Below are 22,501 nucleotides of genomic sequence, written 5' to 3'. Positions count from 1 at the left end.
ATTAACTTTTACTATGTTTGAGTAAGGTGGTTTAAAGATAATTTTTTTTAGCATTTTTCAGCTCAGGATGACCTTTAAGTATACTTTAATGCTTTATTCTATAGAATATAACGAAGATTTTTATGTGTACGTAACGTACTTTATGGTCTTAAACAATTTGTTTTTATAATTTTTTAACTTGTATAAAACAAAAAGTTTTAAATTTTATATTTTTTGCTAAAAATTGTCCTGAAAAAGACGTTAAAAGGTAACCAAGTTGTTTGCGACTCAAAATACGAAATATTTTTTGTGCACCAGATCCTAGGACCAATTATTTTGAGCAATTTTTTGTCGTTCATTAAACAATACTTTTAAAGCATTGACTAGTTTTATAACTAAAACTTGTTTAAAGATACTTTTTTTAACTAATAAAGAAATGTTTTAACTTTGATTTTTTTTTGACAAAATAAAGTCAATAAGCGTAATAAAGATTGAATTTAACAATTGTTTTTTATTTATTCATTTATTATTTATAAAACTAATAGTTGATCTTTTAAAGTAGTGCAAATAATTTTATAGGCCACTTTAAAATTTATGTTCTAGAGTTGTATCAAAATTTTTATTTAAGTAACTTTAGTATTGTTTATGTACTTGAGCGTAATTTTTTTCTAATATGATATATGTTGTTTATTGAACGACAAAGAAAGCGCTCATAATAATTGGTCCTAGGGCCTGGTTCACCAAAAATCTTTCGGTTATCGAGTCGTAGACCACTTGGATACATTTTAACGTCTTGTCTAGGATAATAGACTAGACTTTATATAACAAATCTAGTCTGTAAAAGATTTGGAAAATAAGTCTGGTCAGTTATTTATAAAAAAGCTCTTGCTGCTTGTTTAAAGTTTGTTTCATTGGTTAACCTTAACCTTAGTGAACTATGAATTTATTTATTTTTTTGTAAACACCTTTCGTAGTAAAAGAATTACCATCTGTTTACTTACATACTATTGCTACCAAAAAAATCTTCTGGAAAATATTATAGAAAAGTATTCCTACATAAATAAATTGTTATCATTATTGTAATTTTTTTTACAATTTTAAATTTGATAACTAATAACTACTAATTAAATTTAAAGTATAAAGTTGTTCGAAATGATAACTTAAAATATATGTTTGTGAATTATAAAAAGTTAACTTTTTCACATTGTGTTCGGAACAATTTATTGAAACTAATGTTTTGCTTTTTCTACTTATTTTTATTTCTATTCAAATTTCTTCTATAACAGCTAAAGTTATTGTTTTTATTGCTTTTATTATGTTATATAATAATGGGAGCCAAAAGTTCTAAAACTGCAGATGTTTTTATAACTGAAGATGTGACATATACTAAGCTTACAGGAAATGAGTTAAGCATTTATGAAGGTAATTCTTATGAGTATGTTGCACTTGATGTATCATTATACCTACCAGATGAAGGTATGTTTTCTTTATATTTATTTATATTTATTTCTATCAACTTTTTATAAAAGTATAATATAAAAGTATTAAAAAAAAAAGATTGGAAATTATTGCAAAATTTAACTAATCCTTACAAATTACCACACTACTAAAAAAAATTATCCATTTTACAAAACTAGAAGTATTTTTTATTGATTAAAAATTAAGTCAAAATTTTTTTAAATTTAAGTCCATCATTTTATTATTTTCAAAATTTTTAGTTTAAATATAAATTAAAAACTAACATAATTAGTGTTGTTACACTTAATCAAAGTTAATTTTTTATATATGCTAGGTAAATGTAGTACCAAAATGTTGGTATTCTGCTTATTGCTGAGGGCATACAGGAAGGGGTTCAAACATTTTAATTTTTTATTAACATTACTTTTTATATTTAAGCTTAAAGTATAAGTTATAAGTCAGTTTTTATAGAATATAAAAGTTATAATCAACTTATAAAATATATAAGTTTTTGTAAAAAGTTTCCATTAGAAAGATATCAACCAATTTTTTTTTTTTATTATCAGTTTTCTTGGAAACCTATTGAGCTCACCAATTTTGATTGCTTATAACTCAAAGTTACTTTGAACTTTGTCAAACAGTTGAAAATACCTGATAGCCTAGATAAAGTTGTACAAAATAAGATCAATTTGTAAAAAAAAGGTTGAATCCCATGCCCTTAATTGTACAATAACAAGCAATTATTTATAGTGAAAGTTAACTTATACCAAATAACTAAAATTTACCATGAATTCAGGATATTTTATATTGACTTAAATTTTTTTTTTCTTGGAAGATTAATACCCATGAAATGTTAAAATTACTGTAAAAAATACATATTTATCTTAAATAAAATAATTTTAACAATTTAAAAAAATATTTCGTTTATATTTAGGTAAAAATCCATAATTTGTAATTAATTATAGTATTTTAATTTAGATAAAAACTCAAAAGCAATTTCTGTATCAAAAGTTTTAACTGATGCTCACAAGAAAAATTTTAGTGTTTGTTTTTTAACTGCTAAAAAATATGGAAGGACAGAAAATTTTGGAAGAAAAAGAATTTTGACTGAAGTTAGATTTTAACATATTTTAATTATTATATATTATTTATAAATTTTTAATTATACTAATCTTTGTTTTATAACAAAAAGTTTTTGGAATTTTAAAAGTCCAAGTTTTAGCTGATTAAGTAAATTAATAAGAGTTAATTAAAGAAGAAGTTTTTAGGAGGAAGAAAGAGAATATGCTTCAGTTAAATTTTGGAATGAAACTACTCACACTGTTATATTATGCAGACCAAAGCTGAGGTATGTTTATGTATTAGTTTAATTTTGTTCTTTTTAATCAAGTTAAAAAAAAAAGTTAATCCTGAAAAATATAGGCCTAACTAAAAATAAAAATAACTTAAATAAATTTATTGATAATTTATTCATACAATTTTTTTTAATACTTTATTTTCAACTTTTTTGATATTTAGGTTTATAAAAGTTCTTTGGTTTTATGCTAAGTGTTTTTTTACTACTTAAGAACATAAATCTTCAGCCTCAATTTTTTAAATCACAACAAATTTAGTTTGTTTTAAACTATCACATGTAACGTTTCTTATTGTATACTTTTCTAAAAGCTTAACCTGTTTTATTATGAAGTTAAATTTTTAGAAATACTAACTATGAGGCAAGATGATTAAATAAAGTTTTTTACACAAAATATTAAATTTTCTGAAAAAGTAACAAACTAAGCTCAAGTAACAATTCATGCAAAACTTTCATCTGAACAAACTTTGTATGCAAAACTTATGCTCAGTGAAAACCCCGTGCTTTTCACTTTTTAGTAACCCAAATAAGCTAATCGATATATAACTAAAGTTTGTTGTATAATATTAAATGTTAGTTTATTTTTATTCCAAAAGTAAAAACGTAAGAAAATTACTTACTGCAATATCAGGCAAACTACTTTTTAAATCAGCTATCAGCTGACTGTTTAATATATACTTATAATATAGACTTAATAAATATTAATATATTGTTACTGAAGACAAAAAACATTTTGGTTAACGAGTCACGCATCACTTGGATACCTTTTAATGTCTTGCCCAGGACAGTTTAAACCTACCCTATGTAGCTTTGAATAGTTATATATTAATATTATTTATTTAATTATTTGAATAGTTATATAATGTAATGAATATTATAAGTTACAATTCTTTATCTGTTGTTTAAAATAACATTCATATAAAAATAATTACACAAAGAAGGTGTTACAAAAACAAAATGTTTTTTATGATAGACAAACTTTTAGTTAGTTATTAAGATAAAAAAGTTATAAGCAAAAAAAAAAACAAAAAACAAAATAAGTCTTTTAAGTTGTGAAGTATTAAAAAAAAATGGAAAAACTTATTTATTTTATAAATTAAGCTTTTTGCACATTTTAATAAAATTCTAAATTAAGTGGTGTTCTAATCAGATAGTTTTTGATTGTTTATAATAAAAATGTTTGTTAAACTCATTTCAATTCAAAATAACTTTATAAAGTTATGATCGTTTTACTACTGTTAAACTTTTTCAAAACTTTTAGATATTTTACCAAAAAAAAAAGCTAGTATTACTCAATAGGAAGTCATTAAAAATTAAGATTTGCTTACTTTGTTATTTTTAAAAGCTAATTATATGTTTTAAAACTAACATGATTGTGTAGTTAATAAAGAAAAAACATTTATAGTTTAATGATAGTTTGGTTTTTTTAGCAACTCAATTAAACAGTCATCTCTTGAAAGAATGGAGGCACAGAAAACACTTCTTGGTATGATGTGAGAGAATTTTATCATCTATTCATAAAAGTTTTATAAAAAAACAGTAAATTCTCTACTTATTGTATCATTTTTACAACTTAGATGTATAATAAAATCAACAGGTTTGAAAGAAACAAGATAAGTGTTAAATTTTACATACGAGAATTAATAAAGAACAGCTGGGATATTGAAGAAATTATAGATGGTCTACAAAAAATTGTAATTTGACTCAATTAATATTTTAAAACATTTAATTTGAATAAAAAACTCAACTAAAAATGTTAATACATGGTGTATATTTAATTTTTATAATTTTAATCCTATTTTTAAATATTTGAATTAATTCATTCAAATATAAGGTCGTAAGAAGAGATTAAATCACTTTTTTTAATCTTACTTTTTTATTTTTAGGTTGATAACTAAGACAGTAATTGTTTTTTTTACCAACTAAAAAAATTCAAATTAACTTATGGTTTATAAGTTGAGAAGAATTAAGAGTTTCAAATATTCTTACTAAAAAATCTACATATATTTAACTGTCCTCCTACAATTTTTTAGCTATTGTTTTCAAACGTTTAGTCTTTTTTTAGTTAAAAAACCTTTGAAGGAATTGATACCTAAAATAAGTTTTCATAAAAATAAAATTTACTGCTTTTGATCATAAGTTTTTATTTCTAAACCAAAAAAAAGTTAACACACATGTTTCTAAACTCTAAAATAAAAATTTACTTAAATATATTAAGCTCAAAAAGCAAACAAGTTAATAGATTTTTGATAAGTTTATAAATTTATAAAAAAAAAAAAAAAAAATGTGGTCTTTCAGATTGTATTGGAAGCATTTTACAAAAATCAATATATCTCAAAAGTTAATAGAACTTTTATACTATAAAAACGGACTTGTAGTTAATACTTTAATCTTTTGTTTAAAATCAAATATCATTATTTTTGTATTTGACCCCTTCTTATGCCTAAAAACTTAAAAGAAGCTTTAGTTTTAGAAAATTTTGAATACTTAATAATAAATAAAGTAGATTAAATAGTATTTTGTTTAGACTAAATGTTAAATTTTTTTGACAATGTATTCTGAACATTATTTGTTTTCATTTAATCGATGTAATAAGTAAATCAGTTCTACAAATAGCTTAAAAAACTTACACAGGTAGATTAAACGACAAAAAAAACTTCTTGCAAGTATAAATAATTTAAACAAAAGTAAATCATTTTCTCTCACCCAAATTTTTTTTACTGAGTTTATGTATTTATTATGCAGTAGTCTTTTTTTATGCGTTTGCAAGAATTATAATTTAAAACTTTGTTTATGTTTAAAAAAATTTAAGTTGTATTTTCTTTAGTTATTTTATTAAACTTTTGTAACAATAGGATTTACTCTAAAATGTAATCTTTTAATTAAGTAAAGACGTTTTTTTGTATTATTTATTAAAACTAAGTTTATATCTAAAGCAATTTAAGAAAAGTTACATTAATAAAAACGAATTTAAAATCTGATGTAGAATAGAACAAATTAAATTCAAAAAAAATTAGTTTAATTTTTTTTCTAACTTACATATACAATACAGTTTATATTATAATTTTTTATCTTAAAAAGTAGTTTTGCATTACTAATAGCATATTGTTTTTATCATAATTCCTTTTTAATTCTCGGATAAATTGAAATGAAACTAGATTTTGAAAATTAATGCTTTAAGTAAACAAAGTTATATAGGTTTATCTGTTCTTCACTTTAAAGTATGTGTAAACCTTTTTTCTTTGTATATATTCATTAACTTGAAATTGTAGGTTGAAATACTATTTTAGTTTATTTTAAGGGAAGTTTGTTTTGCAGTTGTTATTTTTGTATAATGAGTTTTTTTAAACAAAGTTTGCTGTTACTTTAACCGCATTATAATGTGAACTCTTTTTCACGTAATAATTTATTAACAACTTAGTAATAATTTAGTATTAGTATGTTTGTTTTCTTAAAACTAGAAAAGTTTAATAAAAATGTTGTATTTTATTCTAAAATAAGTACAATAAGGTTTTTAAGTTTTTAACTTTATAATTTAAAAGTTTTAAAAAGAAGCTTTAGTTTTAATTAACAGCAGTTTTCTGCAGAAAGTTTTAGTTATTTGCTTTTTAAACTGGTTTGGTAGTAAATTAAAGTTTAATAAATTATTGGAATATTTAATAAGTAGTTGCCTTTTTTTTAAATGACAAGTTGTTTACATTGTGTTAATTAATATAGTAAATAGTTAAATTAACAGTAAATTTATAAAATTGTAAATTGTTTTTAATTTTTATTTTTTAACTTTTAGCTGATTCTTGTAAATTTGTTGTACATAACTCACTATTATATCTTTATTTTACAAATACACTGTTAAAGTATCAAGGAATTAGAGCTAGTTAAAACCTATTAAATCAAATAATTAATTTTGATTTTTAATTGTTATACTACAATTTTATTTTAAATAGTTTGTATTAATTACCAAAACGATTAGATTATTGAAGAGTCAAGCAGAGGATCACAACTTCAGAGTGTAGTTAAGTTGAACAGAGATGATGAATGCGTCGCTCATATTAAGCTGCTTTTTATTAAGACTGCTGACAAAAATACAGCTGCTGCCGAGTACATGTTTCAACGAGTGTCTATTCCATACACTGGTTAGTTGGTTGTCTTTTATGTACCTTTTCGATAATCTGTTATATCTAAATAAATTTTTTGAAAGTTAAAGGTTAAAAATGTAACTGTAATTTTGTAATGAAATCTTGATGCAAATCACATTTATTTTTAATAAAATGAGTATTTTAAGTTTTTTATATGCAAAATGTATCCAATTTACGCACTAAAGTAATTTGATCAATAATTGTCAACAGTTTGACAGAGTTATTTGTTTTTTGAAAAAAACTGAAAATTTTTTTTTTTTTTTATTTTCAGAAAAAAAGTTGAAAATTAATAAAAAAAAGCATCCTGTCTGTAAATCAAAGCGTACATTTAATACTTATTGCACTTACAAATGGCTTGACTTATTTCGAAAAAAACACAAAATTGTTGAAGTAATTTATTTTGACAGGCCTAAAGTTGACTCTTCTATAACTAAAAGTAAGTTTCAGAAAAATAACTTTGATAAGTTTTTGTTTGTATTCTAAATTTCTACGTTTGTGGTACATACTTGTATTTAACTTTTTTATCTTTTTGACACCTTCCTTTTGAGTACACCCATTTTAGGTTCGGACTTTTCGTTGTGTACGCAATTTTTTCTTTAAAAACATTGCGTTCAATATGCTAATTTAGAAAATTCCATTAGTAAGAAATGTAAATAAAGAAACAAAGTTTTATTTAAGTTTTTCCATATTTGAAAAAAAAAAAACGGAAAAAAATTTAAAAACAAGCTGCAGATTCCTGAAACAATAACGAAAATAATGATTAGTAGAATTGCATCTAAAACGCTAATGATTAAATATTAACTTTTTTTTCTTTCAAAACTTTAAAGGAGTTAGCCACCAAAAATTACTACTATAAAGTTTTTATTAAAATAATTTTAAAATTCCATATTAATCTCAAAATTAAATTGCGATTTTTCTGTTTTAAAAGAAGATGGGTTTTTACATAATTAAATGTATTCAAATAATAGTCAATGCTAGTTTTTATATTAGTAATTTACAAAGTAATTTACTAAACTTAAAATTAAATAGTACAACATATTATAAAAATTTGTTTACATATTCATATTACGCATTAGATTAACTCAGGCTAAAAACGAATATTTTTTTTGGACTAGCAAAATGTCAGTTCAAGTGCTGAAAGATTAGTGAATTATTAAAAAAATCAGATATTTAGGGTAGACTATCAAATTATGAATTTCTTCCTTAATAAAAAATAAATTTTCTACCGTATTTTTACATAGATTTATGCAAATTATATATTTTATTCGCGACCGGTTTCGGTGGCAAAAAATTGCGACCTTTTTAAGTAAATAAAATATATTTTATATAATATTTTATTTTTGCTTGGAAAGGTGGCAATTTTTTGCCACCGAAACTGGTCGCAATTAAAATATATAATTTGCATAAATCTATTTAAGTAACCTCTTTACATCCCAGTAAATTGAGCTTTCTTTTTTAGTTAAGGCAAATAAGTATATAGTGCCTTATTTTTACTAAAATCGAGGCAAAATTGTCAAAATGTCAAGATTTTTTGGCACAAATGCTTGAAAATTTTCTGAGATTCAATTTAATTTTTAATAAATTAATATGTTGTGAATTTATTTTTAAATAAGCATTTGATCTTTTATACCAGCACTCTATGAGTTAGCAGTCTAAACAAAGTTGTGTACAAACCCTAAAATTTATAACACTTAAAATAGTAACATTTGTTAATCCAACAGCTTTTAATAGCTTCATTTAAAATAGTTTTTTAAATGAATGTTTTTTTTTCGGGGATTTAAATTACTTCATAACACTAGAGACTTTTAATATACAAAGTTCCAGACCTTGACTTCTGAGCAAGCACTTCCCGTTGAGAACTTACTTTTGGGCTGTCTTCAAAACGCGTACTTAAGTGCAAGATTACTGTACTAAGTATATCTTTTTATATTAAGACAAAAATAGAAATTGGTAATATGTATACATATATATAGATTACTCTAAAATTTTTTTTTTTTTAATATAAAAGTAGTATTATATTATATGTCTACAAATACAGTATAAAGCTGGTACCTTAATAGCTTTAAAATATTGAAATAAAGTTATATAAAAACAGTTTATTTGTAATTAATCTTTAATTTTATCACATGAATAAACATTAATGAGTTAATATTTAAAGAAAAAAATAAAAAGAAGAAAAGCTACGAAGTAGTGTCTTTGTGGATTTACGAAAAACCTTTAGTTGGAAACCAACACTTTCATGGGTTGGTAAGAGAAGTATGGAATCCTGCAAATAAGGTTCTTTACTACGTTATAACAAACATATAATTGCTGAGTTTTAGATATTTTAATTATTCAATTTAGTTTCTGATAAAATGTGTTTAATTTTTATAAAGTGTACTATAATAATTAAATCAATTACTACTATTTTAATGGTTTAATTTTTTTCTAGTATGTATTTTAAGTATTTAAAATTACTATATTATAATTTTATCTTCATTAAAACAATTTTAGTGAAATTAGTACAATTTCAAACTAACCAAACATACATGAAAGTAGTAAAAGTTAAAATATATAAGAATTTATTTAAGCTATAATAATACTGTTTTAATTACTTGTCGTACTTTCTTATTTATTAAATTTAGAAAATTTTCTTTTTTTAATTTCTACGTTGTTTAAAAACTACTTTGTTTAAGTAAAAAAAAAGCTTTTGCACTTTTTTTGAAAGTTGTCTCTATGTGTCAAATAAATTCAACTGCAATTTTTGAAGAAATATTTATTCTTTTTAAGTATACAGGTAAATTTAAACTACCGTTTGTCCAAATAATAAATATGAAATTAATTATAAAATGTTGTTAAATATAGACGTTGCACGAAGTGATACGCAAGGAAGCAGTTAGTTTAGGAGAGGAAGGCTGGCAACTTTCAACAGTTCTGCCAACACACCAAGTTCGCATGAACCATGATGGTTCTGATCACAAAAAACACGTCTTCTTTTTTCAAAGACAGTATTCAATTAAGTATTCAGGCAATTCTTGCAGTGAATCAAGTGTTTGTTTTTAAACCATTTTTGTTATCAAAAAGTTCATTCTTTTTAAAAATTATTTACGGGATTGCCACAAAACCTGGAATCCTGGAAAAAATTTGAACAAAAATCACTAAAAAACCTTGAAAAACCTGGAATTTTAAACAAATTTTACATGTTAAGTAGTAAAACTTTGATTGAACATGATAAATATATCATATAGATAAAAAGGTTTTGTCATCATCAATTTTTTTTTTATTAAAATGCACATTTAAAGTAGCTTTACAGTATCTTTTCAATGTTGTTATACAACTTAACACATTTTTAAACCTTAAACTTAACTTTAAACTAAAAATAGACCCAAAAACATGTACTTTCAGAAACTTGGAAGAAATTCAGAAAACCTGGAAGAAATTTCCCAAAAACCAGTGGCAACCCTGTATTTATCTAATTTATAATTTTTTAAAATATGAAATGAAGTATTGACACAGTAATATATAAAAGGAAGTCTAATTAAGCGCTTAGTTCAAATTTTTAACTCAATAATTTAGTTTTTGATTTGCCAGTAAAAATGCTTGAATTATTAAACCATGTAATGTAGACTTAACTTCTGTTGTTAATAAATATTGTTTAAAAAAGTTTAGAACTCAATATGCAATTCTTTTGAAGTCAAAAATGTTTATGTCTAACTGACATAAAAATAAAGTTTAACTTTTTTATTTTATTGACAATTTTGTCTCTAATTTCTGTATTAGGTTTTTATCGGAAAACAATCTTTTTAATAATAGTAATTATACTATTTATGAACCTGTCTGTAACAGATTGATGTTAAAGTAAAAAAACTTCATGCTTGTTAAATCAAAAACACTTTTATCAGCTAAATAAATATTACAGTTTGCAAAATGGATAGAAAATAAAAGACAAGAGCCTACAGTTCTCACGGTAGCTCATAAACATATAGATAACAAAAGTTTAAGCGATCTACCAGACTCTGTTTTAGCTGAAGGTTTATTTGATTCTTTATCGACATGTTTTAATGTGTTTTAGAAGACAGGGGTCAATAAATAGTGTCTCGCCGGTCGTATTTGGCCCATCAAGCGAGAATACCCGAATCAAAACTTTTCTTTCTAATAAAAGATATATGCACGACAACCGAAATTAAATAATTTTTGTAATAATTGTGTACAATTTTTGTAAAGTTTAATGTAAGTTACTAGTAGTTATTATTTAATGACTTTTCTATACAGTTTTTTTGAAAAAAAAATATTTTTTTTAACTATACAAACCCAAAAAATAAGCAGTCTGCAAATTTTTTTTTTCTTAATCTGGCTCATGAAATGCTATGTCTTTAAATTCCGGCCCGTTACTGCTGCTGCGCTAGTGTAAAACTTGTGCTTGATTTTAATAAGTAAAATAAAAACTTTATTTTGTATAAACTTACGTTTATATCTTTTATTTAAATGTTCATCTAGCTCATATTATCAGTTACATTCAACATTAATTCGACTAACTTCGCAGGACAACTCACTTACGAAGAGGAAAAACCAGATTGTTCCCAAAACTTTCCCGCCACCATGATTAATCTCCAAGACTTCATTGCAGCTGATGACGTGTGTAGCGATTACGATATGATGACGTCGTCATCGTCATCTTCATCATCGGCATGTGCTTCAGTGTATGATGACCGCAATTTGCTTGTGAGCCAAATCGCCGAGATGGTTGTTTTAGGGGAGTATGCGTCAGGACATGCAGCACCAGATTCAGAAGATGTTGAAAATGTTTCACTGACTAAGGAAAGCGACAAAAGAAGTAGTAGGAATTCTGACAAAGACCAGAGGAGCGCGAGTCTTCAAGAGTACGTTGAGAAGATTGATAGTGGGATAAGTGAGGTTCTAAAAATAGAATCAAAACACCAAGAGCTTCAAAGCGAATTGAATGAAGTGCTTGACCAAAAAGTTCCAGTTTATTGTAGTGATGACGATGAAAATGTGACGTCATCTTCTTCCAACGATAATTATTTTCAACAAGTTGATGAAGACAAAATTTGTTCACAGAGAAGGTTCACGGTTGCAGGAGAAAATGTCGACAAGAGCTGCTTATCGTCCGATAACGAAGTCGCCGACGTCAAATCAGATATTGATTTTAGTGATAAATTTTGTAAGGTAAGCTTTATTTTTTGTTTTATAATAAAAGTATTAGTAATTAACATTTATACTTAATTAATTTTAAATCTTAATGTACAACGGTATTGGATCTATAGAGGGAAATATCGACCTTTAAGGGGAAATTTGGCTATCAGTTGGCGTTATTTAATAAGGTGGCGTAAAAGTAAATGAGTAATTTACTAGTAAATGGGCGATATCTTATAAATGGGGACGATTGTTTTTTAAATTCTGTCAAGGAGGCATTTAAAATGAGTTTAGGAAACCCTGATTTTTAGAATAACCAAGGAATTAGCAACTTTTAATGTCTGTGGTCAAACTTACCAGAAGATGTCTGAGAAAAAAAAAATTGTATTCTATTATATTACTAAGTCTAGTCTTTCAAAGAAAGTTGATATAGTTTTATAAAAGTCGTGCAAATCAGGGTTATTTATAGGTTTGTCCATATGTGATATAGTTTTACTTTTAAGGTTATAAATAGAATTTAGTATGTGAGTAACAAAAGACAAGTTTTTAATATTACATAGTTTAGTTTGATTAAATAAGTTTTTCATTACTTTTTTTTCAATATTTGTTTACATTAGTTCTAACTGCTATGTAAGGTAATAACACAGAAATAAGTTCTAAATGTATTTTTGCTAAAACTTTCCGATGCTTTTAATTTTGTGGTTTTTTTACTAGTTTATATAATAATCAATAAAAAAAAAATCAATGATAAGTTAAAAAAATATTTAAAGGGCTTTTACATAACTATAATATAACTAGGATTTTAAACCTCCGTTTATGTAAGGAAAAGTTGTTATATTTAAGTTTAAGACTTTATACTAATAAACTTAATGTATCCTGTAAAACTGAGAATAATCTTTTTCATATGTTAATAAATAGTTTTATATTATAGTTATTGAAGACTATTTTCAAAGCCACGCAGCGTCAATGTAGTTCATAAAATATGAGCTGAAAGCTTATTAGACAAATGCGACAATTTTATAACCAGCTTGGCATTTTACTTAATTTGTGTGTTGCATAATAGTAATACGTAAGTAGTGTTTAAGGCTCTCATACTAAAATGTAAGCACTTTGTGATTTTAAACTCTATTCACGTGTTTAAAAAGTTTTTACAACATTAGGGTTAACAATTGATTTATTTGAGCCGAATGTTATAAGAGTAAATTCTTCAAATACTTGTCACTAGTAGTATACATAACTAGCCGAAATTGGTTAGTACAAATAAATACTTGGAATAAATTTAGTTAATTAGAAGTATCACGTTTTTTTAAAATTGTTGATAAGTATTTAAAATTTTCAAGCTTTTGATTTAAAGTGCTTATTTTTCATTTTTTAACACTTTCCAATAAATAATTATAGTTATTGTGTATTCAAACATCTTGTTTAGTGTTTTAAATATGAAGAATATTAAACAAATATTTTAGATGTATAAAATAAGTTTTAGTATAGTTTTTTTCACAACTAATTTGAAATACTAGTTGTATGTATTTCTTTTAAGTCCACCAAAAAATCTCAACAAAAATGTATTTCAATAAAAGTTTTATAAACTTTTTTTATTGTTTTTTATTTTGTGTTGTTTTGTACTTAATCAGATCCAGTTATAAATTTTGATACTTCTTCTAACTTTATCTTTAACTGTTTTCTTTATATAAAATGTTCTTTACTAATTAAATGAGTTTGTTTTGAGCTGATGTTGTTGCAGACTAACAACAAAGGCGCTGTATATTACGTCTTAGTAAAATTTGGCTCGTATTTTTCTAATGACGTCACACTTTTATAAATATATCCAGTTTGACTAATACTTTGGATTAAAACTTTTCCAACTCTATTTTTTACACACTTAATCAATAAAAAAACTTACTAGTCTCTAAAGATTGTATGTTAATCTCTCTAGTCTAAGGGTATAAAAATACAAATAAGTTTTTTGTGTTATTCTTTACATAAAACACTAGTCTACCATTTGTTATTTACCGTTTATAACTTCGGGGAAATTTTCTACACACAAGCGATCAAATTTTTAGAGTTTTTTAGTTTTGTTTTTATGAAAAGTCCAAATTAAAATATTATAAAGAGACTATCACTAAAAATATATCTTCTTCTACATTTTTGACCAATCATTTTCAAACTGTTCTGTAAAGTGTTTAAAATAATTTAAAAAAGATACATTTCTCCCAAAAATAAAGACTTTCTTTGTCTCAAAAATATTTGTAATTTTATATTTATGCTAATCTCTTACGACTGGTTTTGCTAAATAATGTAATGAACATAAAAAAAAAGATTTTAAACTCAAAAATTAAAAAAGATGATAGGTTTTTAGTAAATTTTTAAGTTTGTGAGAAAATTTAGGATATAAAGTTTGCGGCCGATAGTTTAAGGGCGTAGAAGGGTAAACACTTTTTTCACAATTTGATTTAACTCTGTTCATTTTTAACTAAATTACTGTTTACCCCCCTACTGTTTACTTGTTGTTTTTTCACAGATTTTAAAAATTCAAAATATTTTTTAAGTTATAGCCGCTCAAAGTCGGAGATTACAATAGGTTTCTTATGAGAGGCTCAAACTAAAAAGGCGAAAAAAGACATTTTCACTAAAAATCTATCTCCTCCTACGTTTTTTGAGATAATTACCTCAACTTTCAGGAAGTGTTTCTTGCAATATTTAGAAAAATCTGTCCGAACAAATAATAAAATAAAAAATTAAAAACCAAAAAAAAAGTGTTTATTTTATTTTTGTTTTTATGTCATAAAATTTTAATTTTTTTTTCAAATTTAGTTCCAACAGAATTTTCTTATTATTGCAAGGAGCATTTCCTGAAAGTTTGAGGTAATTATCTCAAAAAACGCAGGAGAAGATAAATTTTTAATGATTTCTAGTTATTTGCCACTTTAGTTTGCGCCTCCTATAAGGAAGCTATTGTAGTCTCCGACTTCGACCGGCTTTATCTCAAAAGTAATTTTGAGTTAAAAAAATCTGTAAAAAGCAACTTGTAGCTTTGTTAAAGCTTAATAAAGTAAGACTAAATTGTGAAAAAGGTGATTTGCCCCCCTTAATATCACAAAACTTTTACAAAAACTACTTTACCTGTAAAGTTACTTAAGATCAATATGTCATATAAGAATTGACTAATAGTTCATACTTATAGCTAGCTTTAAATTTAGAATCAATGCTATTTTTTGTAGAAAAAGTGTCGGACCCCTTTATGCCTATAATTTTAATATAAAATTGATAACAACATCAATCAACTATTGAACATTAAAACGTAATAGTTATTTTTATATTGTAGTATATATCAAAATATACACTCTTAGTACAATCAAATCAAAATGTTTTGTATGATTGAAAATGTTTATATTTTATTTACGAAATTCTTAAAAAATAAGTTTAAGTTTAGCTCTATTAATGCTACAGTTAAAGTCAGTGAAAAACTTATTATTTTTATTTATGAAAACGTCTTAGAAACTATTACATCGCCTAATTTGTTTTTTTTGTAATAAGAACACAATTTAATTTAATAAGCAGCGCGACATGTTTTCAGAAAATACTTGTCTTGAAAATGTTTTTGTTTCTCATAAGACATTCAACGCAACTCAAGTAATAACTTAACTTGAAATAGTTGTGCGCATTCATACGTTTTAGTTTATAAGTACCGAGGGTAAGTTGCTCACCTCAGTTAATTTTATTTATACTGCTGATACCTTTTATTTTTAATTTTAAATAACGCTAGTTAAATTAGCGTTCTTAGCGGCTATTATTTAATTGTATTTAGTGCAGGTTCAAAAAATAATTTTTTTCGTATCAAATATAAATTAAAGTTTGGAAGATAATTAATTATATGTTTTACATTGTAAAATTTACAGTCTTTGTTTAACTTTTGCTTAAGTTAAGTTGTAAATCAAAAATTATGCTTTGATAAGGATAACAATTCAGTTTTAATTTAGAAATACTTATATTTAAAATGCAAAAAACAACTAATTTTTGATTTGTTTCTACGCTTTAAGCGTTTCATCAGAACAATAATAAAGTTAGCAACGTAGTTTTTTAAAGAATCACAAAAATACATATTATGATATGTCAAATAGAGTTGAATAATTTTAGATAGCTAATCTTCAAAACAACTTCTGTACAAGTTAACTTATGTTTTGTCTTGTTTGTTCTTATTTTTAGTTTTATTTTGTTGCTATTTTTGTTATTGCTCAATATTTTTTGTTTGTTTTAAATACATATTTTTGTTGTGAAGACAAGGTTGCTGTCTTTCTTTTATTTAGCGATGACTCTTTTTAAATTTTTTCAATTTCGTATTTTTCTAAGAAATACTTACTAATACAAAGATTTAGTATTTGAATAATCGAATCGAAATCTTTGAAAAAACGATAAAACTTCTTTACCTAAAATGTCCCAATAAGTTTATCACAAGTACTGAAACAGAGTTATACTAGAAAAATTTAGTAAACATTTGCCATTGAATATTTATTTGTAAAGGAGTTTTTTTGTATGTTTTATTTAAATGCATTGTTTTGGTGCTAATACAAAAAATAATTATACTTGGTGTAGGCAACTTCTTCGAGCCAGATGTTGTTTCTAATGGGCTGGATGTACTAGGCATTTCGAGACCGCTTTACTTTTGTAAACTTATACAAAAGATTTCTTTAATTTTTTTAAAAGCCAAGTTAAAACAAAAAAGTAATAAAAATTAAAACCACAGTTTACTCACAACCAAGTTTATGTCATAATTGTAAATTTTATTAAAATGTTTTACATTTGGCTGTTTAACACAAATTTTTCTTACTAAAATATAATTAGCTGTATGTTGCTTACCACTAGTTTCTAAGATAGTACTTTTAAATAATGATTTAATATTTGAGTTTTTAATAATTTTTTTTTTTAATTTAGGTAGAAGGTTCTTCAAAGACCATTGCAACTTGTGATAATGAAAATGAAAATAATTTAGTGGAAGCTTATTCACTTAATTGCAAAAACGAGTCATTGTATTTAAGCAAGACTTGTTCAGATATAAATTTTATTTCACCAGAAGAAAAAGAAAAGTGTTTATTTCAAAGCTCATCTAAATTTACTAATAAAATTTCTAACAATCATTGTATGTTAAGCAGCCAACTTCCAATTTTAAATCAAACTAGTTCCTGCTCAAACTCTGTATCAAAAACTTCTAGTTGCCAATCTGAGTCTAATTGGATAAGTATTGATTCTGATGAAACCGAAGAAAATGAACTTGAAGCAGAAGAGAATCAACCCTTGGTAGAAGAAAATGCACTTGAACTAAAAGATTTTCAGTTTGAAGCAAAAGAAAATGATCTAAAATTAGAAGAGAGTCAATTAGAAACAGATGAAAATAGTCTCGTGTCACAAGAAAATCAATTCGAAACAGAAGTAGATCAATTTATGATAGGTAAAGATACACTTGACGTAGAAGATTATCAAATAAAAACAGAAGATTATCAATTTGAAACAGCAGATAGTCAATCTGAAACAGGAGAAAATAATTTCAAGTCAGAAAAAAGTCAACTAAAATCAGAAGAAAGTGAATCGAAAAACGAAGAAAATAGTCACGAACCAGAAGAAAATCAATTTATGATAAGAGAAAATACATTTGAAGTAGAAGATTACCAAACAGAAACAACAGAAAGTCAATCTGAAACAGATGAAAATAATTTTAAATCAGAAGATTATACACTTAAAGTAAAATATTCTCAACTTCAAGCAAAAGAGAATAATCTAAAATTAAAAGAGAGTCAATTAGAAACAGAGGAAAATAGTCTCGAATCACAAGAAAATCAGCTAAAATCAGAAGAAAGTAAATTAGAAACAGCGGAAAATAGTCACGGATTAGAACAAAATAAATTTATAACAGGAGAAAGTACACTTGAAGTAGAAGATTACCAAACAGAAACAGCAGATTATCATTTTGGAAGAGCAGAAAGTCAATTCGAATCAGAAGAAAATCATCTCGAATCAGAAGAAAATTACCAGTATGAAGAAGAAAGCTGTTCAGGTGTTTTTCAATGTACTGAATCTACTACAAATGATTACTACCAAATGGATGATAATTTAAACTTGTACGAGTTTGAAGACACTTCCATAGATGAAAGTACCCCTTGTTTGTCTTTTCATGATAAGACTGACCAAGATAATTACACGACAATGATTAGTGGATCTAACAGTAGTCTGAGTGTGTCTGATCAGTCGCAAGTAAGCAATGATTTGAATAAATCCTACAGCTCCTACTACTCGGCATTTGGAGAAGAATCTCCCTCGCCTAACTTAAGTGAAAAAAACATGGACTCAACCCTTGCTAATGAAGACGACGTGATTACAGATGAAAAATGTACTTCTTTTCAAACTGCAGACTGTTACACAACTACCAGCGTATCTAATAGGTAAGAAGTTTAATCTATAAATTACTTATTTTAAAACAGTTTAATCTATTAGGAAATTAAACATTCTCATTTATATATTTGGTTTATGCTTCGAATACTTGTTTCGACTTTTGTATATATTTAGAATTAGAAGCATTTCATAGTTTAAAAGTTTTAGATTAAATCGACCTACAATATTTGCAGGGTTGCCACTCGGTCAGGAAATCAGGAAAAGTCAGGAAAAATTTTTAAAAATGACAAAAGTCAGGAAAAAATGGGGGGTTTTGAAAAAAAGTCAGGAAAAGTCAGGAAATTTGATAAAATTAAAAAAAAAGTCAGTTTAAATTTACAAAATTCCTTGTTTTCCAAAGCCTTCAAATGGTAAAAATTAATTAAAAGTCCTTTAAAGTCAGAATAAAATTACAAAATTTTCTTAGAAATTTACAAAAATATTTATTTTTATTTCCAATGCCTTCACCTGGTATAAATTAGTAAAATATCCTTTATAAAACTGCAAAAATTTTCTATTAACTTATTGAACAAGTACCCTTCTTGAACAAGCAGATTTTGTAAGCTTTTTAGTATTGATGATCTGTAGCAAGGACATTGCCATAGTGAAACAGTGATATATACACAAAAGTTTATCAAGCATAATTTTAGAATCAAAGTGTTTTTTGTTTAAATTATTGAGTTCTTTATAACTAAGCAGTTTGTTTAGTATTTTATGTAACAAGTTGTGTATACTTTACCTCTTTATAATTTTTTAAAAGTTATTTAAATTTATAAATTAAGTTATAAGAGAGGTATATGCCAAGATTAAATTTACTTATTATGTGTATTTTTTGTAGAGTAACTTTTTGTTACAAATTTTATACTAAATGATAAGAGGAAGTATTTTATACAACAGATATATAGTTTATAGCGAAAGGTGTTTACATGACTTTATCTGCCAATTAATTGCTAACAACAAATTTTTTTTTTCATTTAAACGGTTTATTGAGAATGCTTTCAAAATTTAACTAATCTCCTTGTCAAAACAAAATAAATACTCACAAAAATTAATTAATCAAACAAAATACGAGTAAACTAAAGAAGCAATCAATATAAAACTAATCAGACTATTCATAAAAACTAAAATAGATAATTAGAACAAAAATGGACTATTTAAAAATGTTAAGTGTAATTCTAGATCCTTTATCAGGACCTAGTTGGTGGTTAAGTTTAGGTTTAATTTTTTTAATCATAATAGCCTTTACTGCAAGTAAAACATTTCTATTTTTACAAAATTTAATTACCTCAAAACAATTAAAAATATCATTATGATTCTGACAGATTCTACATTGTTCTATATGTGAAAAAACTGCACTATTTGTAGGTTTTGTATGTTCTTTAATTCTGACGAACATTTGTCGCTCCGTTTCTCCAATATATTGGGTATCCAGGTCACCTGGACATTGAAACTTATAAACGATGCAATTTTTGTAGAGTTTGTTGATCTTTTCTTTCAATGAAAAATAATTTCCAACTTTAGATGTTCTGAAAGCTACTTTGATATTAATTCCAATTGTTTCCAAATTTTTTGTTATATTTCTGTTCAATTTTTCTGAAACCTTTTTTATATAAGGAACTGTTAAATACTGTTGTTTAGGAATTTGTGGCTTATCTTCTAATTTTTGAAGTTTTTCTATTTCATTGTTATTGAAATTAATCGGATAACTGTTTCTGAAAAGAAGATTCTTTATTCTATTTGTTTCTAGGTTCTGTAGTTCTTCTGACACTAATCTTTTATTTCTGATGAACAATTGTCTAATCAAGTTTTTCTTCCATGATTGCGGGGTACAAGAGTGAAAATTTAATAGAACATCTATGTTTGATGGTTTCTTGTAAATTGAGGTAGTAAATCTGTTCTCTTCCAGCTTAACACTTATGTCAAAAAAAAGAAGTTTATTTGATGTACTTGTTTCCATTGTGAAAACAAGATCTTGATGTAAAGTACTTAATTTTTGATTGAATTCATTTGCCATTTCTTCATTTGAGAAGATAGTAAAAATGTCGTTCACATATCTCGTGTACATTTTAGGTTGAATTTCATTTAGAAGACCTGTTTCTACTTTGCTAACGAATCAATTGGCCAAAAGGGGGGTCAATGGCGATCCTATAGATAGGTCCATCTATTTGTTTGAATACTTGATTATTAAAACAGAAGATGCTCTGTGAGCAAGTTTTCAGTATGTTCTTGAATACCTTTTTTTGTTATTTTTGATTTTGTAAATACTGAAAGATTTTCTTTTGAGTATACATCGTTTGCTACCATGTTTATCGTTTCCTCTAATGGAACACATGTGTATAAACTTTTTATGTCAAAGTAAAATCAACTTTTCTAAATCAGTTTTACTTGTATAAATTGTTCACTTAGTTTAATAAAATACTACCCAAAATATATAGTTTACTTTTTTATGTCTTTTTTTTACAGTTACTTAAGTATATTCTTTTTTAATTGATTTTTAATTTAAGGATTTAATATTAAATAGTTTGGGTAGTATTTTATTAAACTAAGTGAAAACTTATATAAGTAAAACTGATTTAGAAAAGTCAGAAATTTTTTCTTAGCTTGATGAGTGGCAACCATGTATTTGTAGTAATTAAAATTTATAACTAGTTTTATTTCTCTTGATTACATATTTGACTTTTGTTTTTAGTAAATACTTAAAAAAGCATAATTTTGAACATTTAGTTTGTTTATTTGTTGTTGTATCATCAGTTTATTTGCTAGTAAAACTGTTGTTTGTTTCTTAAATAAAATTTAATAAGTATAATTAATAAATCAGGTTTTCAAGTCCCACTCCAGAGATGGGCGAACCAACTACAGCTGATTTAACACCTCAAGTACTATACAACAAGCACCTAACCAACTTACAACAAAGTGAAGTTTGTAGCATAGACTCGTTTGAAATGAACGAGAGACTCGTGGAAACTGAGATAGAGTTGGAAGAATTCGAGAAAGCAGAGATTGATATGGAACGGCAGTATTCTGCTGACATCAGAGACTCTACTCAAGAGTTTGTTGAAAACGAACAGGAAATTAATTTGATGCAGTTAGGAGATAATTCTGTTAACGGTTTTAATCAGTTAGTGGAAAGTGGTAGTCAACAAAATTTAAACGAAAACTCTAGCTTATACGAAGTTGATACTTCTTAAAACAATTATATGGTGTAAATATAAAATAGGTCGTATTTTCAATACATTAGAATAAACGTAGTATCATTTGTTTCGAAAGTTACTAAAATAGTTTTTTTTAATTATAAAATTAATTAAAAGAGTCAGTGCCTTAAAACTGAGCATATAATTATAAAAAAATATTTAACTTTTTTATCGCTGCTGCATTTTAATATCAAACTATTAACAAAGTTTTTTTTTTTTTTTGAGTTTTAATTAAAATAAATAAACGATAATATAAGTAAAAGTTATATTAACACAAAATCAGGATTCGATTTGTAAGCGAAAACATACTGTTTATTAAATGAAGAAAAGTAATTTTCTAAATTTTTTACATTGCGAATCCTTTAGTGTGATGTAATTATATCTTTTTACTGATTTTCTCTCTTTTTACTTCTGCGAATGCTCTGAACGAGGCAAATTTTATTTCTTGTGTTTGTAAGACTAGGTTTAATTTTTTTTTTTTTTGCGCTGATTTTAAACAAAACACTGTTTTACTATATTGAACTTTTAAATATGCAGTTTATTTTCAGTGCCTTAAAACAAAAGTAAATTTTTACCTCAAATAAATTAATATGCAAGAATTTCAAATCAGATTTTTTCGGAAAATTTCAGTTTAGATTTTGAATGAGATTTCGAAATTGCAGTTGAACTGTTGCTAACAAAAAGTTATTTTATTTGTTTAATTTTAACTTTATCTAGTTTTTTTTACGTTTTTACTGTGTTTTAAGGTTGTCTTATCTAATATATACTGTATAAACTATAAACTAATTATCTTTTTATTATTTGTTTCATTACTATTTTATTTTACAAAA

The 22,501-nt window shown here is 25.1% G+C and overlaps 1 protein-coding gene across 1 annotated transcript; it reads left to right on the top strand.

Moving 5' to 3' along the window:
• The first annotated feature begins 1,337 nt into the window (after positions 1–1,337).
• Positions 1,338–22,339, top strand: LOC145834075 (uncharacterized). The gene is made up of 13 exons (XM_082941409.1): positions 1,338–1,455; positions 2,416–2,549; positions 2,706–2,785; positions 4,222–4,284; positions 4,389–4,485; positions 6,762–6,924; positions 7,199–7,363; positions 9,086–9,204; positions 9,772–9,957; positions 10,826–10,937; positions 11,450–12,093; positions 16,990–18,491; positions 21,299–22,339. The coding sequence occupies exons 4-13, from the start codon at positions 4,253–4,255 to the stop codon at positions 21,666–21,668; spliced, it is 3,390 nt and encodes a 1,129-aa protein (XP_082797535.1). The 5' UTR covers positions 1,338–1,455; positions 2,416–2,549; positions 2,706–2,785; positions 4,222–4,252; the 3' UTR covers positions 21,669–22,339.
• Positions 22,340–22,501: the final 162 nt, after the last annotated feature.

Source organism: Thalia democratica, chromosome 4, assembly GCF_965202585.1.
Source record: "Thalia democratica chromosome 4, ktThaDemo2.hap1.1, whole genome shotgun sequence".
Taxonomy (NCBI): domain Eukaryota; kingdom Metazoa; phylum Chordata; class Thaliacea; order Salpida; family Salpidae; genus Thalia; species Thalia democratica.
Note: the sequence above shows the minus strand (reverse complement) of the source record. Positions and strands in the feature narration are given on the sequence as shown.

Coding starts and splice junctions, on each gene's coding strand:
- LOC145834075 (XM_082941409.1), top strand. CDS start 4,253: ATGGAGGCACAGAAAACACTTCTTGGTATGAT. Junction 10,938..11,449: donor AGACTCTGTTTTAGCTGAAG/GTTTATTTGATT, acceptor CTAACTTCGCAG/GACAACTCACTTACGAAGAG. Junction 12,094..16,989: donor TTAGTGATAAATTTTGTAAG/GTAAGCTTTATT, acceptor TTTTTAATTTAG/GTAGAAGGTTCTTCAAAGAC.